General features: G+C 42.5%; 1 protein-coding gene across 6 annotated transcripts in view; it reads right to left on the bottom strand.

Moving 5' to 3' along the window:
* Fggy (FGGY carbohydrate kinase domain containing) overlaps nt 1–23,537 on the bottom strand; it is a 373,036-nt gene that overhangs the window by 323,292 nt on the left and 26,207 nt on the right. For 4 of the 6 annotated variants that reach the window (XM_031377870.1, XM_031377872.1, XM_031377873.1 and 1 more), the window contains exons 2-4: nt 18,783–18,997; nt 8,549–8,660; nt 5,405–5,556 (exon numbers count right to left, since the gene is read on the bottom strand). In XM_031377870.1, coding sequence (XP_031233730.1) covers nt 5,405–5,556; nt 8,549–8,660; nt 18,783–18,986 — 468 coding nt within the window. In that variant the 5' untranslated portion in view covers nt 18,987–18,997. Of the gene's footprint in view, nt 1–5,404; nt 5,557–8,548; nt 8,661–18,782; nt 18,998–23,192; nt 23,221–23,537 lie in introns of all 6 variants that reach the window. The other 2 variants (XM_031377871.1, XM_031377874.1) reach the window with 2 other exon arrangements.

Here is a 23,537-nt window from a genome sequence, read left to right as displayed (position 1 = left end):
AAGGCCAGCATCATCATAGTCCAGCGCTCTGAGGCATCAAGAAGTTTGTTTAGCTTTTCCAGGGCCCTCCAATTGCTTAGATGTAGGGAAAAGATTTAAACATGCTACATCTGGCTTCAAATCTTAGACAGTTTTTGTTGCCAAAGCTGTAGAACTCTTCTGTGTTTCTTAAAGTTCTTCAACATCTGTATTAGCTAGCTCCAGTACCCAAACAGAACTGGGAAGAACTAGGCCTGCGTGTGAAATTGTAAGCTACCCTAAGAAAGAATAGCATCTACAATTGTTGCATTCAGAGAGAGAGAAAAAATTAGATGGCATTTCAAAGAAATAAATACATTTTTATCTTTCATAAAGTTCCATGGATAGAATAAACCTTAAGATAAAGATCATTACATCATCAAGAAGAATGGAATAATCAAACCAGGAAAGGCATCAACAAGAGCCGGCAAGCCTCTTATTAGACTGGAAGGACCAGGAAAGTGTCTCTCAACCTGTAGGGCACACCCCTTTAGGGATTGAATGACCGTTTCACAGGGGTCACCCAAGGCCATCAGAAAACACAGATATTTGCATTATGATTTATAACAATAGCAAAATTACTGTTATGAAATAACATCAAATATAATTTTATGATTGGGGGTCACCACAACAGGAAGAACTGTATTAAAGGGTTGCAGAATTAGAAAAGTTGAGGACCACCAGACTAGATTTTAGTTGAGATCTTTGTTATGCCCAGTATGAGTTTCTTTCTAACAGTTTGTACTGTAATATACTCAACTGATACTTCCATCAGACAGAAGGAGTTATCTGCCTTCCACTCTATACCCTAACACCCAGGAACCTCTTCAGCCTCCACATGGGCCAGTGTCTTAGTCAGGGTTTCTATTCCTGCACAAACATTATGACCAAGAAGCAAGTTGGGGAGGAAAGGGTTTATTTAGCTTACTTCCACATTGCTGTTGATCACCAGAGAAAGTCAGGACTGGAACTCAAGCAGGTCAGGAAGCAGGAGCTGATACAGAGGCCATGGAGAGATGTTCCTTACTGGCTTGGCTCTCCTGGCTTGCTCAGCCTGCTCTCTTATAGAACCCAAGACTTCCAGCCCAGGGATGGCACCACCCACAAGGGGCCCTACCCCCTTGATCACTAATTGAGAAAATGCCCCACAGCTGGATCTCATGGAGGCTCTTCCCCAACTGAAGCTCCCTTCTCTGTGATAACTCCAGCCTGTGTCAAGTTGACACACAAAACCAGCCAGTACAGCCAGGAAAGATGCATGAGAACCAACTAGGTCTAATTAGGTTCCAAGCACGAACCTGCACTCATTTCTCAGTGTACAGCAGTGAACAACTAGATTGGATATGATCTTCATCCACCTGTAGATTACAATGGTCAGAGGAAGCAAACACAATAGGAAGCCATCATGAGGCCTGGCATAACAGCACGTGACGTATCATAGCAAGACTGTCCGTGGGAAAAGCTTTCCAATCTGAGGGAAAGGCTTTTGAAGGAAGCACACGGACATCGGAGAACTAGTACCCAGGGTGAGGCAGCCTCATGGGAAATACTGCTGTTCCAGGCAGAGAATGAACACCTGAAGACAAATGGGGCTGCCAAATGTTTTCTTTCCAAGTGGAGAAGAATATGTTTTAGGCTGTTCAGGTGTAACAAAAAAGTTGCCCCTGACAATACAACAATGTGTGGCCATGGCTGTGTTCCAGCAAAGGTTTAGACACAGCCACCAATCTTCACTTAATTGTCACATGTCACCAAATATTCTTTTGACTCTTCCTCAATATCTGAACATGTGGAACACTTTCCGTGATCTAAAGTCTCCCAGTACCATCTCAAATAGGTGGGCATAGGGCAAGAGAATATGATCTGCCATTCCCTAGCCAAGATTAAGGTAGCGAAGAACCTGCTGTGTTTGGGGACCTCTGACTGGATCCCTGTGAACGAAGTAAAGTGAGCAAGGACATAAATGACATCACATACTATCTTCCGGCCTAGGGTTATAGTGTTATTTAATCTAGATGCAAAGCCACTAGAAGTAAGAAAGTGAAGTAAGTGGTTAGTAAGAAAGCTCCAGCTTTATGCACACATTTCTATGCCCTATTCAACCCTCCCATCCCTGCCAAAGTTATCTAAGACATTCCTCTTCCTACTTCATAACCGTCAACCAGACTGCATCACCAAGTTAAGTCCTTAACAGGCTACATGCCTAGCCTCTTCTGCAATGACATTTACTAAAGTACCATTTCTCCCTCGGGACTTATATTCCATATCAAAACTATATCGTAGGATATACCTAGGAAACCCTTCCCATTTTAACTACCAGGCAAAGCCTCCACTTGGGCCCTGAGACTCATGCCAACCTATTTGCCTCCAGAAGAAGAACGTTTTCTCCCAGGGCATTTTACATGTCCCTACCTCACTGCTCTTGGCCTGTCTTCATCCAATGGCTCCTGAACATCTACCTGAATCCCCTACACTTTACTTACTCTATGCCATAGACTCTGCTCATGTAGGCTAAGGCAAAGTTCTTATTGTCCTCATTTTTTCTGGTGTCTCTCTGGCACTTGCTGGTTTACAGCAGGAACTCAGTCAGGTCTTAGAATTAAGGAACAGCACAAGAACAGAGAAATTATCTAGTGAGATGATCAGTGGGTAAAGCCATTTGTGCCAAACCTAACCACCTAGCATTGATCCTTGGGACTCACATGCAAGAAGGCAAGAACTAACTTCTAAAAATTATCCTCTGACCTCCATACATGTCTGTGGATAATGTGCCCACACACAAATATACAAATAAAATAAAAAATTGTAATGTTATTTAATATGTAGGCAAATGGCAGCTTACTGAACTTAGGAGCACAGTCTCTCACGTTCTTATCTGAATATGTACCTGAACAGCTCTACTGAAGCTATCTAACATCCCTGTATCTCCCATCAAAGAATCAAAAGGAAGGTACCTGATTGCCCACAAGTGAATGCTTTTATTCATGATCAAGAGCCAAGAATAAACTTGAGAGAGGCTTCATAAATCCCCAGGCCAGCAGAATCTACATCACCCATTAACCTGTTAGAAATGCTCCAGTTTGCGGTCCCTGCCCCAGGGCTGCTGGAACAGAATGTATAGTCTAAAAAAACCACTCCAGTGAGTCAGTGACACATTGAAGTTTCAGAAGCACTACAAGAAGACCTTTAAGAAGTTGGTTTTAGAAGTCCCATTAATTCTGAGTGCCACCATGTTAACACCAAAAGGATGTTCAGCAGGAATTCTTATGCTGCTGACAAAAAGGCAGAAAAAAAAATACCTTGTCAACCTTGTTCACTTTCAGATTCATGAATGAGCAGAAAAGCAAGGCTTTGATCTTTACTCAAGAAGTTTAAAAGGAAACTGTTTTTAAGAATAATATACAGACAGTTATGGCAGTAAGTTCCTATAATTACAAGTTACTCAGGAGTCTCAGAGAAAAGGATCACTTGACTGTCCATGAGTTCGAGCCTGTAGTGTGCTATGCCAACCTAGTGTCCACACTATGTTCAGAATCAGCATGGTGACACCCCTCCCAATCCTAGGAACCATTAGGTTGCCTGAGGAAATATGAACTGTCCAAATGAAACATGTAAAAAATAAATTCCTAGATGATCTTAGGAAGTTACGAATAATATCATCTTGTCTGGAAGTTATTTTCTCAAGTATATACTGGTAAAGCTGCAGATCTCTACACAACTCTCAGACTCATGTGAACACAGGACCATCTTCCCAGTGCTCTCATATGAACTCAACACAGCTCTTCTTCTATACGCCCTCAAAGGGAAACACATTAAAGCCATTCCCTGTCTTCAGTTAAGGTTAGCTGACTTTGAAGAACACACTATCACCCTTGTTCCTGGCCCCATACCAAGTGGTATAGTTCTTAGAGCATTTTTAGTACCTGATGAAATGAGCTAGAATTTGGAGCATGGTAACAGGTTTTAAATCTTAGTTGTACCAGGTGTTTTGTAAGTCCTTTCTGTCTCACTGTCTCATGCTGACCACAGGCAGAACTTGTTAGGACTAAGCTAACTGGTGCTTATGAAGCCCAGAGGGAGTGACAGTGCACAGCAGTTCAGTATTGTGATCCAACTCTCTCACTGCATATAAGAAAAAAGAGGGGAGCCTGGAATCCTAAGGACTTTTGCCAAAGCAAACAAGTGCTGAGGTCAGAGACAGAATCAGAATCTCTACACCCATGACTGCTGAGAGTGCACTTTCAAAGTCAGCAACCTCCCAAGGCATTTTACAGATTTAAGTTGAAATGACAGATAGCAAGCCATGCCTGCTTCCATAAATGTGGCCTTCCTACTGCCTCATTGCCTACTTCATGGTCACAAGGCTGGAGCTCTGCTTTACCCACCTCTATATACAATCTGAGTAACTGATGACTGATACCACCTGAAACCCCACAGCCAGTAATGAATCACACCAACGATGGCTCATTTGATGGGTCCTCTATGCAGCAGACCACCTAGGGGTTTCAAATCTCTGAGCTTCCCAGAGGAGGTGAACCTTCTCACCCATCCATCTCTGGTGGGAGCCATTAAGCTGACATCACCATTTTCCACACTTCATAAAGGAGTGCTAACATCTGGAAATGGAAACCACCTGACAGAGCTTTGACCAGAGCACCATATCACTCAAAGCAGGGAAACTCTGGGGCAGGTAAAATGAGAATGAGATATCTTGAATGTCAATAAGGCCAAAGATGAATAATTTGGGGCTAAGAGTGTATAGACAAAGAAGGCTCTGGTCAGAAAGGACTGGACTTAAATCCCAATCCTGCCACTTTCTAATTGGGATGGCAATTAACCTCTGAACTCTGAAGTGGAGTGCAGTATATTAAAAGAATTGGTTTTGGAGTCAAGTGATCTCAAGTTCAAATCCTGGCTTCCTCGAATGCTTATTGTGTCACCAGTGAGGATGTGACTCCTCTTAATGACCTTAAGTTTTCTAATCTACAAAACAGGGATGCTGTGTTATAAGCAAAGAAACACATACTTGGGCATGATAATGCATGCCTGGAATCGTAGCACTCAGAAAATGGAGGTAGGATATTGACTTTGAGGGAAAACAGGGCTACAAAAAAACAAAACAAACAAAACAAAACAAAACTCTTTCTCAAAACCACCTACTACACAGGGTAATAGGCGATAAGGTTCAAGGAGATGCTATATACAATGCCTTCCTGACATCGGTGTATGAAAAAGAATAATCAGAACTTAACAAGAAGATGGGCTCAACTTCTTCAGACTGTCTGGGGAAGACAGATTTGTTAGGGCATTCTTGGTTCACTATCTTCAGTGGGTGAAGGAACCTTCCTAACACCGATAATGCCCTTCCCTCACCCCACACACTCACCTCCTTCAGCCACAGGAGCTTTGGGGCCTGCATCTCCACAGACATCACACCACCCACATACTGAAGGACACTGTGCTTGGTCTCATTAATCCTGTGAACCTGGCTGACTGCCCGATGGTCCAGCCACATGATAACGTTTCGAGAGGAGTCCCCTAGGAGATATGAGAGTAATATACATGTAGACATGCTGTCTTCTCTTTCTAATTCAAGGGAACAGTGATGTATTCCCAGGTAAAGCACTCCACAATTTTTACTGTAAATTCATGTGTCAAGATTGAACAAAGTGGGCACAGGGGAGACGACTCAGTGAGTCAAGGTGCTCAGCACCAGCAGGACAACCCGAGCTTGACCCTCAAAACCCACCTCCCATATGGTAGGGGAGAAACAACTCCTGCAGGTTGTCTTCTGGGGTCCTCACTTGTGATTGTGGTTCCAACAGTGCTCCCTGGATCACAACCCCAGGGTTTGAAGTCACTGATATGCACAAACCCACAATTATAGACATATACACACACTTAATATCTTTGACTCAATAGTAAAAGTAATTCATTTGTGTTACATTATCTCACAACTTCTTCCCTTCCTTTCCCATCCCCCTCTTGTTGAGAAAAGGGCCTATCAGTGATGGGGCTAAGGTGACACTTTGTCTTAGTAGTTGGTACCTTTGCACATCAACAAATGTTTTCACAGAGTATATATTTCACAGTTACACAAGAGCATTTACATCCTATTTTTATTTTTCCCAGTTGACAGAACTAAAATAAGCTCATTCCAGGTATTTTTCTCATTCTGTTGGTTGGTTTGGTGGAGTGGCAAGCACATCAGTTCTGTATGGGAGTGCTCGCTCAAGCTGCAGAGGCAGATATAGTCTATGAATTCAGCTCCCTGGCTTCGGCATCCACATCTGTTCAATGGAGATACCAATGCCTTACCTGAGAGCACAAAGAAACTAACAGAACTCTGTCATACATTGACTAGAAGACAATTCGCAGTGAGACACATATACCTAGTCTCTAGTTCGTAGCTGGTTCAGAAGGAAATCATAAGGAGCAATTGAAAGCAGTACAAAATGGAGTCTTTAAGCCTCATGTCTTGACCATCTCTAATGTACCCCCAGGGTAGCTAGCTGTCCCTTCCTTTCCTCCTGGCTTCTATGAATTCATGACAGAATGTACTGGTGGAAAGGACTTCAGTTTGTTTGTTTGTTTTTTACTATCTCTGATGTCTCTTATTCTACTTTGCTTTCTGTCGCTGTGACAAACACCATGATAAAAGCAAACTGGGGAAGGAATGATTTATTTAACTTACATGTCCTGATCACAGTCGATCACTGAGGTAAGTCAGGGCAAGAACTCAAAAAGGAGCAGATGCAGGAAACATGGAGTTATGCTCACTGGCTATTCTCCATGGCTTTCCCCACTATCTTTCTCATATCTTCCAATTCATGAGCCCAGGAATGGTACTGCCCACAGCAAACTGTGCCCTCCCACATCAACTACCAATCAGAACAATGCTACAAAAACATGTCTACAGACCAATCTGATGGTGCCATTGTCTCAATTGAGGTTCCCTTTCCCAAGTGACTCTACATTTGTGTCAAGTTGACAAATCTAACAAGTATACATGCTAGGGTTCAATGTGGAAAAAGAAGCATGAACACCTACATGTTATCAGTACAATATCATTGGGACCCAGTCCTGCCATGTGCCAGCCATTCTCATGTGTTAATTTAATAGTGAAATAACTACAGAACTATATATCTTGCTAATAGCAGAAATTTAATGTGTTTAAGTATCATCTAGCCATTCATCGCATTTAATCTGCAAAATAACCCTGCACCATGACCATTATCCTGAGTTTGCAATGGCAACTAAGATTCTACAGCTGAAGGTATTTCCAGATGGGAGCTTGAAAATTCATCAGGTGTGCTTTTAAACTAGACCTGTGTGGAGAACAAGTAAAATGGAAAGGGGACATACAAGACTTAGAAGTGTCAACATGAATAAATGCGCCATCATGAGGCCTACCATAAAGACAGCCGCACATCTGCCCATCTTGTGGGTTTGGTTTTAATGGATATCAGCGTTACCTGCCTGCTCTGCCACGTTTTGGACTCTGTCTTGCATGTAGATAAAGATTTCTAAAAAAAAAAACTTTAAAACCACCATTAAAATTCTGATTTCATTTTCAAAAACAATATAATCCACTTCAGACAAAATCTAAACTTAATATCATCAGTTGAAGGTCAAGAAGGTGTTGAGGAATTATGTCAGCTAGATGCACTTGAAGAACAGATATGTTTTAGTATTTTATGTAGAGTACAGTCATTTCACTTCACAGAGTTGCCACTGGGTTCTGCTTTTAATAGAAGGCCTTTAACAAGTCTACCCACAATGCAAAGCGGGATGGTGAGCAGAGAGATCCGCAAGTAAGCAGCTCTAAGAAAGATCAGTGGTCTCCCCTGCAAACATCACTTCTGTTATTTTAACTGTCCATTCACCTGTACCCTGACATTTTACACAGCCAGAAACAGTATGGAAACTAAGAATGATATAAAGCCTGTGATAGTGTTAATTACCAACTTGACAAAATTCAGAATCATGCGGGAGATGGGCCTCTGAGCTTGCCAGTGAGGGATTTTCTTACTTGTGTTAATTAATGTGGAAAGATCCACCCAGAATGTGGGCAGGACCATCTCAAAGGAGAGCCTGAAGAGAATGAGAGGGATGACAGAGGAGACCAAGTGGTGTGGCGTATACACACACTTGCTCTCTCCTCCTGGTTGCAAACATAAAGTGATCAGCTTGTTCAAGCTCCTGCAGCCATTACCTCCCTGCCTTCACATAATGTGGAACTGTGAGCTAAGGTAAACACTTGCTTCCTTTGATGACTTCGGTTGGAGTATTTCATTGTCAAAACAAAATAAAAATAAAGTGTAACCTCAAGCCAAGCACATACACACTTTGGGAGATAAACCTCATGAATGGTAGCTTTTGAGATGTTCAGTTGATACTAATACCCGGGAAGAATTACATAGAAAGTATGTTAGTAGACCAGACAATATGGACTCCTTGAAATCTAGTATTCTCAGCATTTAAAGTCCTAAATGTGAGACTGAGGAGAAAGGAACAAGGGCAAGCCTACCTTCATGGTTTACTGGTAAAGGATGGAACTCTTTATCCAAGACAACGAGAGAACACGTGGCATCAAAACCAAGTCCTCGGATCCGATGTGCATCAATCCCTTGAACAACTTCCTGTTTTAAAAGCAAGCAAACAAAACCATCAATAATAACATGGGCTCTTATACCTTGTAGACAAGTCACCACTAGAAGGAAATGAATGCAAACATTTTTAAATTGCCTAATATGTGTCATAGAAAAGTTCAGCATCGCTATTTAACTTAAGATAATTCCTTATCACGTAATGCCGTGTGTCCAAAAGTCAGAGTCGGGTTTCACCAATGGAACCCCACAACTGTGATCCTAAATGAAATGTGCTGACAGGGCAATTACTCCTGAAAGAAGTCAAATGACCCAAGTTCTCATCATGGAAAGCTTTATAGATGGGGCTAGAGAGGTGGCTCAATAGTTAGGAGCATTTGCTGCTCACTGGGTTCAATTCACAGTACCCACATGGTGGCTCATAATCACTTGTAAAGCAGGCTCAGGGGACCTGACTCACTCTTCTGGCCTCTGCAGGCACCAGACACATACATGGTACATGAAGATGCATTCAGGAAAAGAATCCATACATATAAAAGTTTTTGAAATTCTTTTGTAGAAACCTTAGACTTGGATTCAAGATGTAGCTCAGTAGTAGAATGCCTGCATCAAATGCAATAGGCCCTCTAAGTTCAATTCTTAATACTAGAAAACAAACAAACAAACAAACAAACAAAAAACCACGACATTTTATAATGAAACAAACTGAAACTTATGATCTATGGTATCATAAAAATGTCTGATATTTTTAAAGCATCTTTCAAAAAAACCTTTTACTATCACTAAGATACTAAAAGATTCTATAAATTAATAAGAAAAAGACAAGCAACCTAACTGGAAATAATATAAAACTAAGGTCAAAATGTATAAAGCTCTCCAGTTGTACTAAAATTAATCAATGCAAATAAAACAGCAAATTTTGCTTCTTACATTAGGGAAATGTTAAAGGTTCATTGTATGTAGCAGTGGCTCCACCCTCTTAAAGGATCTATGAAGACATAATGTTAACTGAATTCATTCAGTCACAAGAAAGGAGGAAGAGAAAAGGGAGCAGAGTACAGGAAAGTAGAAAGTGAGTAGCTGGGATAGGAAGGTAGAAAGTGAGTAGCTGGGGTAGGAAAGTAGAAAGTGAGTAGCTGGGATAGGAAGGTAGAAAGTGAGTAGCTGGGCTAGGAAGGTAGAAAGTGAGTAGCTGGGGTAGGAAGGTAGAAACGGAGTAGCTGGGATAGGAAGGTAGAAAGTGAGTAGCTGGGGTAGGAAGGTAGAAAGTGAGTAGCTGGGATAGGAAAGTAGAAAGTGAGTAGCTGGGATAGGAAAGTAGAAAGTGAGTAGCTGGGGAGAGGCAGGGGATCCACAGGGGTGGGCAGGGGATAAAGCAGCATGATGGAGTGACATGATCAAAACATTACATACATGCATGAAAATGTCACAATAAAACCATTATTGTGCAAAATTAAAATAAGCCAATAAAAATGTTAAAATAAATTTAGAAGTAACCCTTCTTAAACATTATTATAGCAATTAATTACTGAGCACAAATTCTGCAAAGTAATTTGACAGTACCTATTAAAATATATTTAAAACTACTAGTTCAGGAATATCGCTTTTGGAAATGTATTTTAGAAAATCTTAGCCATAAGTACATAAAGTCATATATACTGGCTGGTTTTTGTATCAACTTGATTCAAGCTGGAGTTATCACAGAGAAAGGAGCTTCAGGTGAGGAAGTGCCTCCATGAGATCCAACTGTAAGGCATTTTCTCAATTAGTGATCAAGAGGGGAGAGCCCCTTGTGGGTGGTGCCATTCCTGGGCTGGTAGTCTTGAGTACTATAAGAAAGCAAGCTGAGCAAGCCAGGAGAAGCAAGCCAGTAAGAAACATCCCTCCATGGTCTCTGCATCAGCTCCTGCTTCCTGACCTGCTTGAGTTCTGGTCCTGATTTCCTTTGGTGATGAATAGCCACATGAAAGTGTAAGCTCAAAAAACCCTTTCCTCCCCATCTTGCTTCTTGGTCATGATGTTTGTGCAGGAATAGAAACCCTGACTAAGACAGATGGCTACTTTACTATATTGTTAACGATATATTTTAAAACCCAATAAATTAATTTTTATCAAATAAACTATGCTGTATTTATACAGTGGAATACTATACAAAACTAAAAAGAGACGTAAAGAAGTAATTTCACAGCAGAGTAGTAATGACAGGGACAGCAAATCTTCCTAGCAAAACAGAATATAATACTGGATAAAATCATCAATCATAACCATCTGATGGCTATGGAAATTGGTCAAAGCTATACAATAAATTGAGAAGCATTGTTTTGAAAAATGAAATTTGTACTTAAAAGATCGAAAATAAGAAATTAATTCCAAGTCTAAGTGGTTTCTCTGGGGAATTTTATAAAACACTTAAGGAGGAACCCTTACAAATGTCAGACATTTAGAACAGAGCCAAGTGGAGAGCCTGTTCAACAAACCCTACAAGGGCAGCACTGCCTTGACATCAATGGGGAAAACATGAAAAGGGTAAAACTACAGAGGAGTATTCATCATAAGCACAGGCATAAAAATAGCAAAACACTTGCAAACCAAATCTTCCAGCACATAAAACACATTACCATGTATGTGTACTCACTCTAGAACGTTCAAGCATGACTTAACAATCATTAATTAATGTAAGACATATATTAATAGAATATAGTGCCAACATAAAATTATAATCTCAAAATACTCAAAACTCTCTAACACAAAAAAGATGAATGAAAAAATAAAAACAGAATGAAAATTATACAAAAAAAGAACAAAACATCAGGGAAACTCAAAGTGAACATCATACCTAACAGTTAGAAGGATGGATCATTGTCCTCATTAGACACAAAATAAAGATAGGTCCACTTAGCACATCTACCCAATCTGTGCTAGAGTTCAGGGACCATGAAATAAGGCAAGAAAAAATAAAGGCAAACAGATTACAAAAAAGCTAAAGGTATTTCTTTACAAATGATATGACTTCACATGCTCAAAGTGCTTTTTAAAAATCTTTTTTTAAAAAAGCTGCTATGAGGGCTTAAGGAGATGGGTAAAGAGCAATTATTGCTCTTGTAGAAGACCTGAGTTCAGGTCTCTACACCTTAACTGCTTCTAACTGTAGCTCCAAGAAGATTTGATGCCCTGTCTTTCAAAGGCACATGCATTCTTGTGTATCCATCTGCCCTCTACACACACACACACACACCAAATCAAAAATTAAAAATTTTTAAAAGCTACTAGAACTAATAAGCAAATCTAATAGGACTACAATACTGAAGGTTAATAAATAAAAATGAATTACATTTTTACACAGTAGCAACTAACACATCAAAAATTAAGAACATAATTCAATTAGTAGCAACAAAAAACTACTCAAAATCAGATCAAGGTTGAAGGTCTGATTTATATAAACACACACCACCACCACCACCAAGGAAGAAGAAACAGAGAGAACATAAGAAAAACGAGTGCTGGGACATGCTGTCCTTGGCAATGATATGGCTAGCATAGTCGTGGAGTCACAACAGTGTTGATTACTGTACAAGATGGAGCCTATCAGTATGCGCATGATATCCCACCCATTCCTGAGCCAATTGTTTGCTGCTGGGAGATGAGGAATAACTTTTCAAAGGCCGAATGCTGGCTGGCTGGTTGCTCGTTCTCATCTCCAGGAGGTAGCCCTACACACATATGCACGCATAAAGCACTAACTGGACCCGGCAGGTTAAGAAGAGGAGGAGGAAGAGATGGGCGAAGAGGAAGAAGAGGAGGAGAAGGAGGAAGATGGGGTAAAGGAAGAGAAAGAGGGGGAGGGAGAGGAAGAGAAGTGTGGAGAAGAGAGGAAAAGGGGGAGAGGGAGAAAGAAGGTGAAGGGTGAGGAAAAAAGGATGAGAGAAGAGGAAAGGGAGAAAGAAGAGGAGGAGAAGCAAGAGAAAGAAGAGGAGGGAGAAGTAGAAGAGGAAGAGGAAGAAGGAAGAAGAGGAAGAGAAGAAGGAAGAGAAAGAATAGGATGAAGAAGAATAGGAAGGGGAAGAGGGAGAGGGGAAGAGGGAGAGGGGAAGAGGGGGAGGAGAAAGAAAAGGAAGAGTAGAAAGAGAAAGAATAGGAGGGAGGAGAGGAAGAAATTCAGATCTCCAGGCTTGTACAGCAAGCTCTTTATGAGCCATCTCCCCAGTTCCCTGGATTTTGTTATGAATTCATCTTAAAATGCAGACTTACAATCTAGCATCCAGTTTGTTAATATTTAATATGTACCAGAAAAGAGTTACACACAATTATTAGAGATTTGCAACTAAGGCAGTATTCTATTTTTTGAAGCAATATTAGCAGCCTATACTCAAATGCTGCCATAGATGAAGCATCTACTATGTCATGTGCTTTACTTACTTCCTTGAATTTAATCTTTACAAAGTACACTACAAGAAAGACAGCATGTAATGCATTTGTGGTTACATGGGACATCTACCAGTGAACAAGATAGTCCTAAACTCCCCTAGCTAAGACACTGCCTCTTTCTGAAGCTGAGGTTTCCCATTTGAGCTAGAATAGTTCACCAGAGAGCCACTGGGATGCCCGTCTTTCTCCCCAAAAGCTAAGGAGACTGGTGACTCTGTTGGCCCCAAGAGTGCACATGACTGGATCCATTCATGTTTCGGAGCCTACAGTTAGTCAAAAGAGGAAGTTTTTATAAAATATGGGTAATTCAATGAAAGCCCAAAGCAGGCAGCATGAGATAGAGTGTCGAACAGTCACCTCTTGGTTAGAACATGACCACTTCTGCACTAATCTCAGTCTTTCTGAGTCTTGGTTTCCTGGAAATCAGGGAAAGCCATAGGAGAAGACTGTAGGCTTCGGGGGCTTGAAATACTGTAGAATCAGAGCACCTCTGGGTAAAGGCAGAGAGCCTACCCAACACTGCATTAATTATGTCTATTTAAGATGTTTACACTCAAGAGACAGCATGTTCTCTGCTACATGAACACAAACTAAGTCGAAAGAGAATGGTTTCTTGATTTATTTTATGAGTACCCTCTGAGGCTTACAAAGTTCTGGATTCAAATCACAGCTTTTCAATGATGAAAATCTCCATATCTTCAGTTCTACAAAGGGCCATTCTCAGGAAATTAAAAAAAAAAAAAAAAGGCTTTATGTATTAAGGCTGACTTAAATGGCTTGTGTCGAGGACACACCTTATACGCATGCCTCTCCACACCAAGGGACAGCTCCTCATAGCCTATCCCAAAGAGTTGTTTTCATGGTCACATTACTGCAACGCCTCTGGGACTTGGCCATGCACTCTTATTTATAGTCTTGTTAGTGGGTGCAGAAAAGTGCAATAAGCTCACTCTAGCAACCCGACAGACAGAGATTTCCCTCGCTAGTGACAAATCACATCATTCTTCTAAAGAATTTCCAGGAGCGGAGTTTGCTGCAGCCTCATTTGGAGAATTGATCCATGTCTAACTACTGTCAGCTTGTAGGTCTGAAGTAGCAAACAAGATTTTGGAGAAAGGATTTTACATCTTTGTTGTTACTATGGCTTCAATCCTGCATGTGATTTAAATCAGCAAGCTCTGCTATACTGGGTGTGGCTAAGACATTCCAAAGAACACACACATACACACAAGAAATAGAATGTATAGATCTAGTTTTATATTCAGCTCCTGGGAGCATCATGGACAGAATCCAGCTCATAGCAGATGTCCATGGGGCTGGCAATATACTCTTTTGAATATAGGTTTGAATGTCTTTGTCAGTTTTTGGTCCTAAGAAAGCACAATCAAGCCTTTTTAGGTGAGGGTGTGTTCAGGCAGATATTAGGGAAACAATAAAGAGCAAAATATTTTCTTTAATGCTCACTCTTTGGGAGAGTACATTTTAGCATAAGTAAATCACCAACGAGTGGAAGGCTCTGGGCCAGAAACAGCAAGGAAAAGAATACAATTTGTATGGGGAGCACTACATTCAAGGCCCAAGACAGGATTTTCTAATACCTCCTGCAGTGACCAGTGAAAGAAAAAAGTCCAGCCCTAGGATTTCCTAGTGTAGTGATGTACAGTGATGCCCCTTGGTGATACACAAGGAAATGAAAGCCAGACATTTCCATTTATAACAGAAATTCTAATGTTCTTATACTAGCTGAAGTTCTGAGGTCTCCTCTGTCTCCTCCACTACCATCAAGTCCCGTGAGATCTTCCTTCCAGCAGCCTCTCACCTCATCTCCATTTTTCCCTGTGCAAAATTCTAATCCTGGTACAGTCAAAGGCAAAAAGATGTTCTAGGCAGAGGAAATCCTCTCTCCAAGTGGTTCTATGTTTAAACATAGAATAGGAAATGGCCGCTGGACCAGAAAGCCAATAATGACCTTGACAAGAGCTATGATGTCCACAGCCGTGAAGGCCATGTTACAAATTCTAGTTCCATCCAGAAAGAATCCTGGTGCTACTAAGGGTTGGAAGCAAACAAGTAACAGCAGTTTAAACACAGAAACCATCACTACCATCAGAAAAGTAGCACAGATGCTAAGACCTGTATTTAGCTCTGAAAATGATGTGGGCAGTAGGTGTTGGGAACAGAGAATGCACAGACTTCTGCCATCTAAGCCTGGGCTGTCACTACCTGGGAACACTGGAAAGGCCATTCAACTATCTGGCCCACAGTTTATCTTTCCATCCGTCAAGTGGGAACAACAGCCCTGCCTCTATTTATCTTCTTATCATAATTAAAATATGAAGGTGTTTTGCAAACTATAGAAGTTCTATGAATGTAAGATGTTAAAATTACTGTCCAAACAGCAAATACCAACCTAGAGAAAAATCACAGCTTATTAGCTTCATGTGCTCACGGAGTTCTATTCTTGTGTAGATTAAGCTATTTCATCTTTAGGCCAGAGAACTTATGATGTTTCTTTACATATGTTTCAGTGTCTGACAAAGAGTCATATAGTCCATGCTCCACAAATATTTTCAGACTAAATAAAACAACAATTTCCTGGAGCTAAGGAAATAACTCCACTGGTAAATTGCTTGCCTCACAAGCATGAGCACTAAGATCAATCCCTGGTGCCAGGAAAAACAGCTGGCTTGTTGCTTACAATCCTAGCGCTGGGAGGTGGAGATCAGAGCATCACTAGGGCTCAGTGGCCAGCCAACATAGCCCTCTAGGTGAGCTCAGGCCCCAGGGAGAGACTGTCTCAAAAAGGAAGAGGAGAGCTCCAAAGAAGTGGCATTCCAGGTTGTCTTCAAGCACATACACACTGCAAATATGCTCATACACGTACACCTGTGCACACACCCATGCACACCTTTACACACATGCAAATACATGCATGCCTGTATACAAATGTGCACCCATATGAACATGTGCACAACATATGCATAAATGCATATACACAAACCTAAAGATAAGAACACTTAACAAATGACCGTTGGTCTAATCATCATTGGATATATGATGATTTTTTCAGCTAATATTCTTTTTCCTAACAGAAATCTAAAAGCTTGTGATGTTTCCTTGGAATGATACAGATTTGTAGACCTCAAGAGCACACTCTAAGATAAGGGACTGTATGTGGCTCCTAGGACTTCTGTGTTTCCAGAGAATGTTTTAGGTGTGCTGGATACTGGCCTAACAGAGGCATACCAATTTTAAGGGTCCACATTTTCCCATGAAGCAACAGCCTGGGAAAAGGCACTACCATGCAGTGTGAAGTCTTGCCAACAAGGTAAGTTTCTGGCCCCACACAGGAGCAACCTCCAACATCTCTGACTGCAAGCAAGAGTCATAGGGAAGGGCTGAGGCTTGAGAGAGAGAAGCCTGAGTCATCTTAATCCTCTTTGTCTGAACTTCTTCAAAGCCTTCTTTTTTTTCATCTTCATGACGAGAAAGACTGTCCACAAAGACTGTTATAAGGACCAAATGACATGATGGACACACAGTACTGAGCACAGCATCTAGCACATGGTAAATCAACAAAGAATGTAAGCAGCTGACATCATCACTGCCTTGTCATTAGTACTGTTCCTCTTGTTATTAACTTGACTAAGGGGAAAAAATCTCTCAGGAAGGAAAAAGAAAAAGAAAGTTCACAATTGCTCTCAAGGTCTCTGCTTTCTGAAGCCACGATAGGCCAAAGATGAAGCAAAGATAGGCCAGGGTAGAAGGTCAGCAGCCCTTGATCTAAACCAATGCTTAAATCTTCAATGGAAAGAGCCCTTACCAAAGGGAGGGCTGAGCATTCCCCAGAGGCAGCAGCATCCCCTCAGGCTTTCATTTCTACTCTTGTGTCTCAGAAATCCACTCCCTATCTGATCATCTGGTTATCATCCCCACCACAGGCAACAATGATTGCTTAACCCTGACACTGCTGGGGCTTTTTATATACTTTAATCACCACAACAGTCTTATCAAGCTGGGTACTCTCACTAATCTTCTTTTATTGTGAAGGAAACTGGGCAAGAAATGGTAATGAGTCCAAGATCATAAGCTATACATTGCTAGGACAGGAATTCCTACCCAGGCAGTTCAACTGCAGACTGCATACTTAGTGTGTCAAAAAGGCCTCCTCTTGAGCTGGGCAGTGGTGGCACATGCCTTTATTCCCAGCATGTGGGAGGCTGAGGCAGGCAGATTTCTGAGTTTGAGGCCAGCCTGGTCTACAGAGTGAGTCCCATAAAGCTCCTCCTCACCTGAACAGACACATCACACTCCAGCACAGCTCCATACACAATGTGTGAGGCACGGCCTAAGGCCCGTGGGCTTTCTGCAGCCCTGCTGCAGTGAGAGGCATGGCTGAGCACTAATGCCCTGCACTTCTGTGGCTATCAAGGCTGACACAAATGATGAGCTGACCACCACTGGGAGATGATTAAAAGTCTGCCATTAAGCCAAGCTGTGCTGGAGTAGATCTGCTTTAAGGGAGCTCTTTATCAGGGAACTATATTTTCTTCTTGACAATTTCCTTAATGGCAAGAGTGTTAGACGAACAAAAGAGACCCAAGGGCAAAGAGCAGAAGATTTTCATGGAGGCAGAGACTGGGAGCGTGGAGAGAAGAGGAAAATTAAACAGGCAGAAGAGAAGATGACCCTTCTTTTATTTCTGCAGAGTGCCTGGGTAGCCTAAGCCACCTCTCTGTGGTTTTCTCTGGGGCACTAACAGCTGCTCAGAGCTCATCAAAGTTTAACCAGACCAATCAATACAGAAAAAATGGGTGACTGTCCAGCTGAAAATTACCAATCACCTCATGAATATTTAAGGGCCTCAACTAGAAACAGGGAGAAGGAACAGAACTCAGGATCTCATTTTTCCAACCCTTTGGGGGTGGGAAGGGAGATAAAAGAATGACTGTTGTTAATGGTCATCAAAATATAAAGTCATAGTAACCTCACAGACTTGAGACATAAACTAGTCACGGCCAGCGTCATCACTTCCTTCCTTAAGATAGCAAGCCCAGGCTTATCACAGACCACTCAAGATGAGCATGTGTGGGGCTCATACAAAGATACTTTCTTGGAGCATGCCATGGTTTTCTGCACCTCGTTGTTTCTCCTACCCACAATGCAGTGCCCCTTGTGTGTCCAACTGGGAGGATACACATCTCATTGATAATAGGAATCAGACATCTAGGTTCTTGTCCTGCTGCTGCCAGTCACTAACTACTGATGACCTGGGGTAAGCTGACCAGCACTCCCCTTTCCATCTCTTCCCAGATCAAAATAAAGTAGGGGCAGCAGTAGTCCTAGCTGTAAGGCTAGTTCCACCAAATTCCAAGGTCCCACCACAGTGTGTGCCAACACACTGGCATACAACAGAGACAGACTGGATACTGCCATGACTCTTCCTTCCTCATTTCCACATCTCAGGCTTCCACATCCTCTGCCCTGTCTTGATGGCCACCATGCCCTCAGAGTCAGCTCTAGAGTCAGCTCTAGCTTTTTGAAATGGCTGTCGCAGTTCTTCCAGCACATTTCGGCTACCTGTCACTCACAGTAAGGTTTGCTTCTAAAAGGCAAAGCCTACATCGCCCAGTTCCATGCCTCCAGTTCCCTCTAATGTAGTGTGCACATACAAAACTGCTGAGCAGGTGGAGTATGCATAAGGAGGGGATGCCACGGTTTGGCTCTTACCTTTGTGACAAAGCAACATGCTGCCCAGATGTCCTCTGAGGACTGTTCATGGTGGTTGAACTGGGGCTCCCACTTCCTAATTGGCTGTTCTGCGAAAGCCGAAAGGACCCCTCTCTGGTCCACTAGAGCTGCACGGACACTACCTGTTCCCACATCGATGCCCACATAGTAGTGTTCTGGTTCCTGGTCTCCGCCAGACATCATGGTCCCTCTACCTGTGGTGGACAAGTACAAAAGCCATGTGAAGACAAGCACACCTGCTCAGACAGCCAAGAAATTCAGTCTTCAAAGTGGACAGGAAAGGGATTCCAACTACCTACCTGGGGGCTGTGTATTTATTTATCCTATCAAAGGTTTCATAAGCACTGAGCAAGGTAGTCAGAGAACAAGCACATGTAACACATTCCATTCCCACTCCTGGATGGGCATCAGAAATTAAGCACCAGTTTACATAGTGACTTATGCAAAGATGAGACAATGAGAGGGCAGTGGGGAAGAGAGATGGAGCCGGAGTCATAAGAGATGAACATTTACTTGGCGAATTTGAATCCACAAGACAGCAGCCTTGGAACCAAAAGAAGCATCATTTCCCAGCCAGTCGAGTAGCAAATCAGCTTCATAGGTATCCTGGGCCAAGAAGTGTATGCAGCCATGTGCTCTCCACTCCTCTCTACGATTGGAGGCAAGCACATGGGAGTCTCTGTAATGCTACTGAACCAGAGGAGAGTCTAAAAGGCAAGTAGCTTTTTGTTTCACACTAGGTCCATCATGATGGTGGCACCAAATTACACTGACAAGAAAACCAACATCTGGAAGCAGAAGGTATTCCCCATGCTTCACTGGAGCAGCTGGGCCTGAACACCCCACCTGCGCAACCCTGAGCCTCAGGCTCCCTCCCTTTTTCTACAGAGGCTTGATATAATGATTTTAAGAAGAAGCACTTATTACCACAGCCATCACAAGCTGACTGGGAATTGGGAGAAGACCCAAGAGAGGCGAGATCAAGAGTGGGTTAGATGATCTATTTTCCTGACAGACTCCTGATGAGTTACAAGGAAACCTGACCAGAGGACCCTCAGGAATGCCTGGGCCCTTGGGGCTGCTCAGGGGATGAGCCACATGACACAGGATTCTCCCAGGGCTCTCTCTTTCTCCAGACTCCTGTGGGGCAGCCTCCAGATACTAACTTCACTTGCACAACACAGCTGCCCCCTGGTCAGCAAGGTGGTCTGAGCTCCTGTGGTCCAATTTTAAACTGAACAGTCTTTACCCTCAGCTTAGAAAAAATGATGGTCTCTTGACCACTTCGCCCTTGGGGATTCTAAAAGAAGTCAGCCAGCAGATGTTCAGTTACTGCTTTCTGGATATTTACCCCAATAAAAAGGAAGGAAAAGAGACAGAAACCAACTTCATTAAAAGTAATAGCTTCTAGCTTCATCACAATGATTTGCCATCTGTGTTTGCTCCCTTTTGGCACTGTGGCAGGTGAAAAAGAAAATGGAGAAGCAAGAATAATAAAGCTCACTGCCTCCCCCTGTCTCAGCAGGTGGCTCTTCCTGTCTCCCTGGCTTTTTTTCCCTTGGGAGCTCATATAACATGAATACCAGCTTTCATTCCTTCATTCACTTGGGAGTGATACCTTCTCTTTAAGCTAGTAACCAATAAAAGCAGATTTTAAAATAATCCAGATAACATGCTGAGTTGTCATTCCCATCCTCCCTGTTTGCTTGTAGTGGTTTATAGGGAGTAAAGGAAATCCTGAGTGAACATGTATTGTTTGACATGAGTATGACCATGTCAATGTCTACAAGCCTCAGACCCATGGGAAAGTCAAAACCTTCCCCTGGTCCATAAGAAAAGGTCAAGTGCAATATCCTCATCCTAGATGTTTACAATCTGAACCGGTTCCCCTATAAAGACTCCCCTAACAAGATTAGCTAAGCCTGCCTCTTTGGTCAGCTAAATATATAATAGCCCTGCCTTCTTGGACAGCTGTATACAACAACCCTACTTTTCACTACAACTGTATACAATAATCCCACTTCCTCTTCCTACAACTACATACAATAACCCTGCCTCCTCCTACAACTGTATACAGTAACCCTGCCTCCTCCTACAACCGTATACAATAACCCTACCTCTCACTACAACTGTATACAATAATCCCACCTCCTCCTACAACTGTATACAATAACCCTGCCTCCTCCTACAACTGTATACAACAATCCCACCTCCACAGTGCAGACCCTGACGGTGCATCTTTATCATAATGATTACCGTGCTAGGCTCTTTCTCAAGGCAGCAGAATACCATCGCAATAGATGGAGTAAAACCATCACAACAGATGGAGTAAGACACTCTTCCCCAAGTGAGACCCTGTCTTAGTCAGGGTTTCTATTCCCGCACAAACATCATGACCAAGAAGCAAGTTGGGGAGGAAAGGGTTTATTGAGCTTACTTCCACATGGTTGTTATCACAAAGGATGTCAGGACTGGAACTCAAGCAGGTCAGGAAGCAGGAGCTGATGCAGAGGCCATGGAGTGATGTTCCTTACTGGCTTGCCTCTCCTGGCTTGCTCAGCCTGCTCTCTTATAGAACCCAAGACCTCCAGCCCAGGGATGGCACCACCCACAAGGGGCCCTACCCCCTTGATCACTAATTGGGAAAATGCCCCACAGCTGGATCTCATGGAGGCACTTCCCCAACTGAAGCTCCCTTCTGTGTGATAACTCCAGCCTGTGTCAAGTTAACACACAAAACCAGCCAGTACAGACCCTCTGTGAGCTTCTTAACCCCAATGAACACTGCTCTGGCCCTACCCACTGGAGTCCTAGATATTCTCACACTCCTAGAAGTATACTTGTGTTCTGCACTAATGAAGGTCCTCCCCCATCACTTGCTCTTCCCTTCCCAATTTCATCCTCTACTCCTCTAAGGGGGACCTTATCATTCTTCTTGCACATGTACAAAGGCTGCCAATATGGTACAGTGTCAATACTTTCATTTCAAATGTTCGCTCTGGACCATGTTTTGGTGGTATGTTTATCTCCCTTATTGGACTGAACCTGGAAAAAAAGGTTACTGATTTCTGCATCCTCACTCCCTTCCAGTGCCTGGAATATAATGGTTTTCAATGGTGGCTTGCTAAAGTGAACTCCTTTATCAGTGAAGCAATAGGAAAAAAAGTAAAAAGAATCATCTCTTAGCTATTTGAATTTCTCAGTCTGTGCTTGTACAACCATGTGTCACTTAACAGGGTTCCTTTCTGAGAAATACAGTAGATGATGTCCGTGTTGTGCATGCATCATAAGCTGTGCTCACAGAAAGCTAGAAGGGAGAACCTGGGCATTTCCAGAGACATGTGTACCCACTCTACCTATGTTCTGTTAATTACCAGTTGTTGTGCAGCATCACGGCATCTCATAGTGTGCTGATTTACTCTAATCTGTATCAACCAATTAAATATTTTCTCAAATGCTTACAGCCACATGTTGCTATTTCTAAGAGAACATGTTTGTTTGTTTTCATATATAGCTTCCCTGAGACCAGAGTGAGTCTTATAGTCAATGCTAGCGTGGGATCCACTTGTAGAGTTTCTTTCTTTGTGGAATATGAGATGAAGTTACCAGAGTGGCCTTCCCCTGAGGACAAGGTGACTGACAACACAAGAGGGTGCCTTGGCTCAAACCACCCTGGCCACCGACTCTGCCCACTTGCCACCAGCTTGCATGCACCTCGTTTTACATGGATTTTTTTTCCTTGTTTCCACCATCTCCATTGTGAGAAGCAGCTCCTTCCCATGTGCCTTAGCTATTCTTCTGTTGCTGTTGTAAAATGTTCTAGCAGAATCGTCTTTTTTTGTTTTGTTTTGTTTTGTTTTCTGGTTTTTTTTGTTGTTGTTGTTGTTGTTTTTCGAGAAAGGGTTTCTCTGTGTAGCCCTAGCTGTCCTGTAACTCACTCTGTAGACCAGGCTGGCCTGGAACTCAGAAATCCACCTGCTTCTGCCTCCCAAGTGTTGGGATTAAAAGCATGCGCCACTACTGCCAGCTGGCAGAATTATCTTAAAAGAGAAAAGACTTATTCTGACTCAGAGCTCAAGGGTCCAAGCCATCATTATGATGAGGAAATCAACGCAGCAGAACCCCGAGGCATCTGGTCACACTGAGCCCACCATAGGAAAATAAGCAGTTAATGGATGCCCTTACTACTTAGCAATACATCCGCATTTACATGGTCCAGGTCCCAATCAGGCAATGGTGTCATCCATGGTGGGCAGTCTTCTCACCTCAACTAAAGCAATCAGGAAGATCCCCACAGGCTGCCCAGAGGCTCACCGCCTAGATAACTTTAGGTTCTGCTGACAGCATTAACCATCACACCACAGACACAAGAAAGGCTTCTGCTCTTACCTAAAATCGTACAAGACTGTTCCAAAACCTGGAGATAAACCAAAAAATAAGGAGAGAATTAAGAATCTCTACAGAACTCTCTCTCTCCCTCTATCTCTCCGCTACTGCCTCCTCTCTCCCTCTCAATTAAACCTCTTACACATGGGGGAAAAAAAAAAGAATCTCTACAGAACTTCTCCCACATCCTAATATAAGTACTTTGGCTTCTTCTATGCTGCCAACCCCACGGCAAGAGAGATGCCCCATGAAGCTAGGCCTAGTTTCCTTCTGACCACATTCCTCTGCAGGTAGAATAATGTCTTGTCATCAACTACCAAAAAAACAAGGAAAAAAAAAAAAAAAAAA

Source organism: Mastomys coucha, unplaced genomic scaffold (assembly GCF_008632895.1).
Source record: "Mastomys coucha isolate ucsf_1 unplaced genomic scaffold, UCSF_Mcou_1 pScaffold18, whole genome shotgun sequence".
In the NCBI taxonomy this organism is placed as follows: domain Eukaryota; kingdom Metazoa; phylum Chordata; class Mammalia; order Rodentia; family Muridae; genus Mastomys; species Mastomys coucha.
This window is presented reverse-complemented; position numbering and strand designations above follow the sequence as displayed.